This window comes from Macrosteles quadrilineatus, unplaced genomic scaffold (assembly GCF_028750875.1).
Source record: "Macrosteles quadrilineatus isolate MER2022 unplaced genomic scaffold, UCM_ALF_1.0 Scaffold_2__2_contigs__length_208266976, whole genome shotgun sequence".
Lineage (NCBI taxonomy): Eukaryota > Metazoa > Arthropoda > Insecta > Hemiptera > Cicadellidae > Macrosteles > Macrosteles quadrilineatus.
Window position 1 is genome coordinate 20,337,390 of NW_026542595.1, and position 10,290 is coordinate 20,347,679.

Below are 10,290 nucleotides of genomic sequence, written 5' to 3' on the forward strand. Positions count from 1 at the left end.
AAAAAGTGCGAAATAACCATCAAAATTACGTATTTTATTCACAACTTGCGTGAATAATAATGCCTTAAAATCTTTGACACTGACTACCAATCACCCTGTGAACTTTTCTGGTGAAGTAAAAAAATAATCGGAATAACATTTTAAATGCAAGTTTGGGGGTTTTAATTGGCTATGCTAATATTTACAATTACACTACGTTATTAACTAACTAAAGAAATACAACCAATGCTCAAAATTAATAGATTAAATTATTTAGCTAATAAAACTCATGTTCTTTTCATTACATTTATTTTTAAACCAATAATCCAGCTGATCAATATTAATATAAAATTATACCAAATCATTGTTCCAATGTCTACTAAATCTGCATTCAGCCCACTATAACACACTATAATAAAAACTATCTAACATTTCTCCCAGGGGGGGTTCTCAATGTAGTATGATAACTATGTTGAGCTTTTTAAGTTGAATCATAGACCCCTTCGTTTAAATACGGCTCATTAAAATAGTTGTTTGGTTCATTCTTGAGATATTTTATTAATCTCAAGAAATAAGGCTTAGTCAAATTTGCAGAACTGCCCAGTAATGAAGAACTACTGGAGAATTTACACCAGGTGGAGAACCATTATCCTGAACCATTGAAGAGGCAGAGCAGGCAGACGTGAAGTGCAATCAGCTGGGGATAACGATAACAGGGAAATGAGCGGAAACCTACCTCGGGTGCATTGAGTTGGGGGGGGGGGGAGGAAGGAACAGCTCAGTCAAAAGTATTAATTTAATGACGACACCGAATAAATATGAGAATAATAATATATACTACTCAATTGAACTGTTTTAATCGTGGGAAATCATTTAGCTGAAGATTAGTCGGAAATAATTTTAGCAACGCCTCAATCAATCAAACTTGGTAAGTATGATGATTCTTCTGTTGGAAGAAAAATATTTATAAAGGGAAGGGATTGTCAAAACCTATTCTTATTTTGGGTTTTCAGTTTTTTTTTTTTTTAGAAATTGAGTTTTAATTTTTTTTTGTCGAGCAGCTGACGCTATCAATTTAAGTATTTTCAGAGCAATATATAATTTGGTTAAACCTTTGACAAAAAATTCAATGGTTAAACTAACGGAAATTTGTTTACAAAGCCTCTTCACATTTTATGGTCGTAATAAATGCAGCTAGTTTTTTCTTGTCGTAAATGGATTAAGTATTAAAATAATATGTAATTTTGAGTTATACATCCCAAAAGCGTAAGTTTAATTAAGTGTTGTCAAAAATACAATCAATGTGAATATAAGTTTTCGATGTTAAACATTGAATTTATGTTAGGGAGATATTTTTTTCTGGTTATTATTGCTAAACTGTATATTTTAAATTGTGTAAGTGGTTTACATGTTGCTATTCCGTTCTCCTTTATCTTTAAATATTTGTCAGTCGTCATACCATAATGTAGGCTAATAGCAGAGAGCACAGAATAGAAATAGAGGAGCTACGTATATCCAGCAAGCATTGCGGGCAGTGTAGCCAATCCCCCACCACTTATACGGGCAAGTGGCGGCAACTGCTGCATATAGCGGTTGTTGGATTGGGAAATGGTAAAATTAAAATTACTAGTGAACCTGTGCGGCTCAATGCCCCGCAAAATAACATAGGAATTTAGAAAACAAATTCATCGTGTTATATATTGACTCGACGTCGAAAATTAAATACAGTAATAATAAAGCCTTAGAAAAGAAGCAGTCCAGCCATTTTCTGGCTGTATGTGTATTATATTTAGTAAATTAATAAGTGTTCAAGTTCAAGTATGTTATAGGCAGCGAGCAAGGTTATAGGGTAAACTTAGTTATTTTTTAAAGATTTCTAAAAGACATTAACAAAACATTTTATTATATCCAACCAATAGGCCTATGTAGAATATTTTGAGGGTCATAAAAATGCTGCTTGAAGAAACACGCTTTTAAAAATAAACACTAAAAAACAATATTTTTATTTCAAAAGCACTTCTATGAATACTAAGATTTTAGTCTTAAAGTTACGTTCAGGATGATTACCCTGGTCAGAGTTACTGTAACGAATATGCGTAATTTATTAAAAGATGTAGCCTTACTTAAAACAACATATAAGTTAATATTGTTGCTCATGACTGAAATTGGTCTGGGTAGAACCATGCTGCTCTTTAATTACAGTGCTTGTGCTGCAAATGCAAAAGATAACATAAATTAGCATCTTACCATTTTAAAAGGTAGCCTAAGTTTGTTTCAGACGGGCACATTTTTATCCTCGAAATCAAAATATGTCCCCACTCACTTGTTCCAGTTAAGACTTTACATTCTATTAAGTTGTTAACCATTCCGATCACATGAACCTTGTGCCATTAATGAGGCCCTTTTTGATGTATTAATATTCCTCATCAATAAAACCACTCCCCCTTTTTAACTATTTTTGTGTAATATCATTATTCATATGAAGTAGATGGTTTGTTTGATTTGTCGATCAGCTGTTTAGTTTCAAATGAATAATTAATGTCAAAGATTTGTGATTTTTAATACATAAATTATTATAGTTAAGTTTTCTAGATCATGGTATCTCAACTAAATTTGACTATTCCCAGCATCTATACTTATTTAATACGCAAGCAGGTTTTTTGTGACAATTACTCCTCCGAAACTACTGAACCGATTGACATGTTTTTGGTGTCATTGTAAAGAGCTTAACGTGAAGTTGTGCAGGAAACTTTCTTTTTAGGGAAATAATTAGAGTAGTAAGATCCATTATGGGTAAACTTTAAGGTACACAATCCTTGATTGAAATTTAGTATACATTTAGAGTCATAATACACAGCAATTATTATGTAGTAGACTTTGACTATTTTCAAGTAACAAACATATGTTTCAGTAAATAAAAATTATCTCCCATGTTATCCTTATGGATAAATACGAAACTTTAAAAGGCCCTAGGGCCTCACTCTCTAATTATTTCCCTAAAAAGAAAGTTTCCTGCACAACTTCACGTTAAGCTCTTTACAATGACACCAAAAACATGTCAATCGGTTCAGTAGTTTCGGAGGAGTAATTGTCACAAAAAACCTGCTTGCGTATTAAATAAGTATAGATAAAAAAGAAACCATGTTAACTTGAGCAATAAAAACAATGTAGCCTAATGAAAAAGTAAACAGAAAGAAATAATAACATATGATAAATAAATATACACATGTTAAATGCAGATCAAAGGGGAAAAGTCTTGAACATACTGCCCGCCTTAAAGCAACGAAGTGCTTTAACCAGAGTCAAGAAATGGTGTCACACGTGGTAGTCGAGTGGAACAGTCACGCTTCTTTTGGAGAGATGAAATTTCTTCTGCAAAGGTGGATTGTTGAACATGATGAAAGATCTTGAGACGAACTTTGTAGATTTCAGACGATGAGAGAGGACCACTGAGACGGTTATTTTGATTACGACAATTGTGAATGAAGCGGTTAAGAAGAGTGACAATGCGTTGGAGTTTGTTCCACGATGAGTAGGCAGAAAGGAGTTCCAATTCCTTTTGAGGAGCCGATGTAAGAACAACCAAAGGTGTCTTCTTGATTTCTTCTGACGAAGATAGGTCCTCAGGAGTGAAGTGCGAGGTAGGCCAATAACAAGTGGGGAGCTTAAGCCAAGGAGGGCCTGTCCACCAGAGCGGATGATTGACAAGTAGGGAAACAGAAATTCCTCTTGACGCACAGTCTGCAGGATTATCAGTACTTGATATGTGTCGCCAAGAGTCGATGGGAACAAGTTCTTGAGTTTGAGAAACCCTGTTGGCTACATATGTCTTGAGTTTGTAGGGTGGAGTCCGTAACCATGTCAAGACTATCGAGGAGTCACTCCATAGATAGATATTTTTGATGGCAATTTTATCTGAGAAGAGAGAATGACAATGTGCTATTAATTGCGCGAGAAGATGAGCAGCACAAAGCTCAAGGCGAGGAAGAGTTACTCTTTTGAGAGGAGAGACACGAGTCTTTGAGATTATTGGGTGAATGATGGTTTCACCATTAGACATCTGACAGCGGAAATATACGACAGCAGCGTAGCCACTCTCTGACGCATCTGCGAAGCCATGTAATTCTACGGTGCATGACAGGGAAAACTGTAACGCTCGAGGAATAGAAATTTGAGATAAATATTGAGTATCGATTAGGAATGAATGCCATTTTTCGGCGAGGTTAGTGGGCAGGGGATCATCCCAGGATAAGCCTGTGGTCCATAGTAACTGCATAAAACATTTTGCTTGCATGATGCAGAGAGCGAGAAATCCACAAGGATCGTAGATTTTTGCTATGATGCTCAAGATCGAACGTTTTGATGGATGAGGGTCCATAGGGAAGTTAAGGTTGTAAGTGAAGCAGTCAGAGTGGGGAGACCAATGTAGGCCAAGTATTGTGAAGTGTGGCTGTTCAGAATCTTGGAGAAAGACGGGAGTCTCAAGATGCTCCTTGGGGAAAGCTTGTAGAAGACGATCAGAGTTGGAGACCCATTTACTCAATTCAAATCCTCCTCTTCGTAACAGGTTGACCAATTGATCTTGAAGTTTCAAGGCCGTTTCCTCAGTATCCGCACCAGTGATGATGTCGTCAACGTAGGTTTGCGTTCTAAGTACTTGCGCTGCCTCGGGAAAGTAGTCACCTTCGTCGTCAGCGAGTTGGTGAAGAGTATCGGAAGAAGAGTCACTTAAGATAGCAGAATTTGCAGGTTCAGGATGGGACATTAAGATCTCAATAGTAGCCTCGATATGAGAAAATAAACTTTCAATTTCATCCAGGTCTTAAGACAATGTCTCGTCAGAGATAGGATCCTCTTCTAAGATTAAAACCCGTTGCACATTGTTGTCGAATTCTTCTTTTCTTTTACGAATTTCATTTAAATGAGCATTAAGTTGGTTAATTTGAATAGGGGTGAGTTGTTCCTTTGAGGTATAGTATTCATCAACAGTATCTTTAAGCTTATTAAAACGAGTTTTAATTAGAGATGTTGAGCGAGTGTATGTAGATGACTTAAAATCATAAGTTTTAGGAGCCATTGTAGTAGTAGAACACAAAATTTACCAGCAGCACACACAATATAAAAAGGTCTTGAGTAAACACAAAATCTCAGTTTGAAGTCAAAACAATGAATTGTACACCAAAGACACAGATAATAAGTTTCTTTCAATAAAGTCTTTTACTAAAAGGAGGAATGTATAGTCTATTAAGTGCACAAAAAATTAATAAACTTGAGCTTGTTTGATTGATTGGCACCAAAAATATAGTATTAAAGTAAGTAAAGAGTTCATTTCATATCGTGATCTGAGTCCAAAAAGATTATAATCGGGTAAACTTCAAAAACAATAAATTAATAGTGGACTGTAAGGGAACTAAGTAGAACATTTAGATTATAAATGGGGTAATGTTAACAAGGAATGAATATAGTTACCAGGTTTTCATCCGGCTGCGAATTAGGACCAAATGTTGGATTGGGAAATGGTAAAATTAAAATTATAAAAAAGAAACCATGTTAACTTGAGCAATAAAAACAATGTAATGAAAAAGTAAACAGAAAGAAATAATAACATATGATAAATAAATATACACATGTTAAATGCAGATCAAGGGGGAAAAGTCTTGAACAGCGGTAGATCACCTTTTCCAAACGTACGATGATTAGACACACTTAGAGTAGACCTAAAACTACCAAATTTGGCACAGCTACTATAAATTAGTGCTTCTCACTGAAAGTAAGGTTGGAATATAAAAAATAATTTTATTGTAATTTTAACAGCCGTTAAAACCCAAAGAAATTATTAAATTATGAATTAGAACATGAAAAAGTAAGTGATCTAGAATTTTTGTTATTTTTTGGTCAGGAAAGTTTCGTCAGCGGCAAAGTTTGAGAGCTTGAGTTGAATCATAACATATATTTTTTTTAAATTAATGATGAGCAGTTTTGGAAATAAATCAGGTAGAAGAGGAAGCAAAATTTGGGACCCGCCGACGCTCGGGCGCTGCCTTGCACACACGTCTCTCTATACTACTCTACTACGCACACATTGATTGATGCATTCAATATTCATTCTAATTTATATACATTTATAATATAAGCACAGTAACATTTGTTTACATACAATTGCTATTCACGTTAATTTAATTATTATTTTGTGTAATTAATAACTAAATGATGACTAAATCGGTCCTATATTGAACAATACATTGAAGTCTGTTTACAAACCGATATTGAAACAAATTTATTTTGTTGGGTAAGTTTAACTTTGCTCAAACAACTACAAATTATGTATAAATGGCAATAAACCAATTACACATAACAATAATACATAATTTTTCACGGTAAATTACATGTTTTAACAATAATACTTTGAACATAAAACATTTGACAACAAAATGCTGTTCATAAATCTGTTCAAAAATACTTTTACCGTCCCAAAAAATAGTACAACCTTTGTTAGATGGTGCCTAAATCGACTTTCATGTAGGCTAACTTAGAAACAAAAATATCGTTATGTGTTTGTTTTAGTTTAATTTTAATCATTTAATTTTAATTTAATATTTTACAAGTATTTTTACGACATAAACACGTTCATATAAATAATTTGGAAAATAAACTACATGCTTGGTTTCCAACACTTGTTAATATTCTAAAAACGTAGTTTTGTACTGTTCCTGAATCCAGTTAAATGCATCACATTGCATACATCAGTCTATGAATGTTGCATAGTAGGATAGTAGCAACTCGCAGAGACGCGCGGAACTAGGATGACTCATCGCTCTCCGGTCTCCCCACCATTTACACGGGCAACGCCGATTTTTAGGTGGCTTCACCGGCTTCACTTCACTCGTCCGATGCCCTCTCTATTTCTATTCTGTGCTCAACAGGCTCAACAGTTTGTAGGACTGCTGTCGGTGGACACGGTCATACCAATGATGATGGAGGGTAAGGACAATTGGACCTGTGTGTCACTTTACATCCAGGGTGTTCTCCGCGCCAAGAAGCTTGACCTCGACCGGGATGCGGTGTAGGTAAAAAATAAAATAAAAAAATAATGCCAGAAACGGTGCGAGCCCTGTGGGCTTAGGTCACATGTTGGCCTGACTTGAAGTAATGTGACAAACAATTCCAGGTCTGTGTCCAACATAGCAGAGGGGGTTTTTTAGTGAGTAGTCTGATAAATTCAGGAGTCTCACACTACAGGCTGGCTACCTGTGTACGTAAAAGCATTTTCCCTCCTCACCCTAAAAAAAGTATGCAATTTCGGTCTCTAAAAAACTGGTGCTCCCAAACGGCAGTAAAAAAGAAAAAACATCTATTTATTCCGTACCATAACCAGCCAGTACTACGGTATGGATATTAAATCTGTGCACCGACCAGAGAATCAGAAAAAAGCTATAATGTGTTCGGGAACAGAGTACAGAGAAGTATACATGGACCAGTACAATATATCGAAGGTTGGAGGATAAGAAATATCAGAGAGCTAAGAGAAATGTATGTACACCTCCAATAAGGTCTCTAATCACGATCAGACAGTGAGAGAACCCATCTCACTAAATCATACACTCTGGCTCCCCCCCTTCCCAACTACACCTCCGATATACCTACAGTACAGACATAATAATCTCATACATCCAACAAATATTATCAGAAACCATAGTTAACACACAATCCACAATTGTTTACATTACTGAACTCTCAATAATGCAGGTTTAATTAGCTTTCTTTGTTCTAACATGTATTCGACTACTCCCTTGTTATGTGGATTGTACATATCATATGGTGTTGCATTGTGGTATGTTATATCTGATAGTTCTTCTGATCTTATCTTCCAATTGGGTTTGATACACTTACTATCATAAGTCACTGGTCAAAAGTAAAAAGAAAAGACGGTTAAACCTTGTGTGAAGATATGAGATAATTTGTTAAAATAGTATTCCAAGAAGTTACGCAAGGTAGGCTACAACTTGGATGAACAATGAGGTGGAAGGACCAAGTAATAAAAGATAATTAATCTCCAGACTTGGGATAGAAGATGTGTATGCGGATTGTTGGCGAGGACAAAATCCTCTTAGGTCTCAGTGACCATAGAGGTATAGTGAAATGACTTTATAAGTAAGTTATAGCATAGATGAAATTATAATAATATTAGTTCATCTGTGGTAATAGCATGCAATGTAATGTGGTATGTAACTACTCAAGGCCAGTGTGGATACCAGGTTAGCGAAAGATTTCAGTTTTATTATAAAATCATTTGATTTAAAATGTACATAATCGGTGGCTACGTAGGAATGTTTATAATTTGTTTATTTCACTTCTGGACCGTCAAAATCTTTCTTCATTCAAGTGAATGTAAGATAGGCCTAATGTTTATCCTTACTTAACATGTGAAAAGCAAACTTAGCAAATAAATAGAGGCCATTTATGGGAGTTTCAAAAATATTAGATGCTTAGCTGCATCATTTCCGGCATACATAGATACCTCCCACGCTATTTTACATCAGTGGAGGGGAGGGTGGCATGTTGTGGTTGTGTTGGGACTGAGGTGGTGGTGAGGACCAAATTACCAGCGAGCAGCGGTCACTCATCCACCAGCTGTTGACAGATTGTTGGTCACACTTGATTAATGTGAGTCAAAGCTGAGCTAACCTCCTTGCTACACAACAATCTGCCCTGCGCTGTATTCGGACGTAGTGGGTTTGAAAGATGAGGGAGGACTCTAAATGTTTCCTTACATTTTGAATAGAGTCTATTCAGAGTGAACAAAAAAGTATTTTCTTTATTACTTAGCACACCGATGAAAATGAAATATATTTTTGCAAGGGTAATGCGCGTACGCACACAGGTAATAATATTAATTTGTACTAACATAAATAAATATAAATACAATATAAATCACAGTTGGACAAACGAAATAGCCGACATTCAAGAAACACGACTGTAAATTGGCAAAGAGCTACCAAATAATTGTGTTAATCTGTTGTTACTCAGTCCAATGGCAGTCAACGCACGAGTTAACAAGCCACACAACAAGTTGGCCATGGCTCACACACACACACACTCACACACACACACACACACACACACACACACACACTCGCACACACACACACACAGACACGGAGGTCAGGTGCGCCACATATCCTACACTCATCTCCATTCATACTTGGCTTAAAATACCTACTATGTATGGTTGCCATTTCATTGAACAGTATCCTATACTCTAATACGAGCAATGTTTGCTTGTATGTATGTATGCTTGCTTGCACAAAGATCTCGAAAACGGCTCCGACGATTTTCTTCAAATTTTGTAAATAGTTTATTTTTGGCCTAAAAACAAGTTTACTGCAGTTATAACTGCCAACAAAAATCTAATTACGTGGAAAAATGAAACTGAAAGTCACATTTTTTTAACATTAGTCTAATGGGTTGCTAAGTAACCATGTTGGTTGAATGAAATAACAAGGAAAAAGTAAACAAAAGACTTGTAAGTTGTAACACATGTGTTCATAAAGGCATCTACCCACAGTGTAGTAGAAATTATAAAATACAGTACAAAAGCAAAAACATCACTTGTTACTATTGAGCAATGATTATACTGAAGCTTATTCGATACATTGTAGGAAATGTTAACTTAGCAGTGCGGAGTGTGGGATCTATTATTACGATTAGATTAAGGCCTAGATTTCCCATCCTTATGGAACAGCTGAATCCAATTTTATTGTTAGTTCTGTCCGTCTTCTGTAGATGTCGTGCTTTGTTTACAATTTGTTTCTTGTTATTTCAGTAATTTAAAACCTCGCTTAACCAAATAAAGATATTTAATCATAAACGATAACTCGTTCACTATCTTACCGTACTATATTACTATATTACTATCGTTGGCTATATAACCAAACAGTGAGACACAAATAATGAGAAACTAACCAAAAAATACCTAATATAAACAAATTGTAAACAAAACACGACATCTACAGAAAACCAGACAGAACTAACAATAAAAGTGGCTTCAGCTGTTCCATAAGGATGGTAAGATATCTGCAATCCTAAAATGCTATGGGAAGGTAAGGAAACAGGTCCGCGACATAGGAAGTGGTGAAGGAAGTAGTCAATGCAAGCTATCCTGAGTGCGGGAACTGTTTATGACGATTAGATTAAAGTATCTGCAATTATAAAATGCTAAGGGAAGGTAAGGAAACAGGCCCGTGACGTAGGAAGTGGTAAAGGAAATAGTAAAGGTGAGCGGGACGGAGTGTGGGAACTGTTTATGACGAT

At 35.7% G+C, this 10,290-nt stretch overlaps 1 protein-coding gene across 1 annotated transcript; it reads right to left on the reverse strand.

Moving 5' to 3' along the window:
- Positions 1-3,271: 3,271 nt before the first annotated feature.
- Positions 3,272-4,744, reverse strand: LOC128983985 (uncharacterized). Its single transcript, XM_054403266.1, has one exon. The coding sequence runs from the start codon at positions 4,742-4,744 to the stop codon at positions 3,272-3,274; it is 1,473 nt and encodes a 490-aa protein (XP_054259241.1).
- Positions 4,745-10,290: the final 5,546 nt, after the last annotated feature.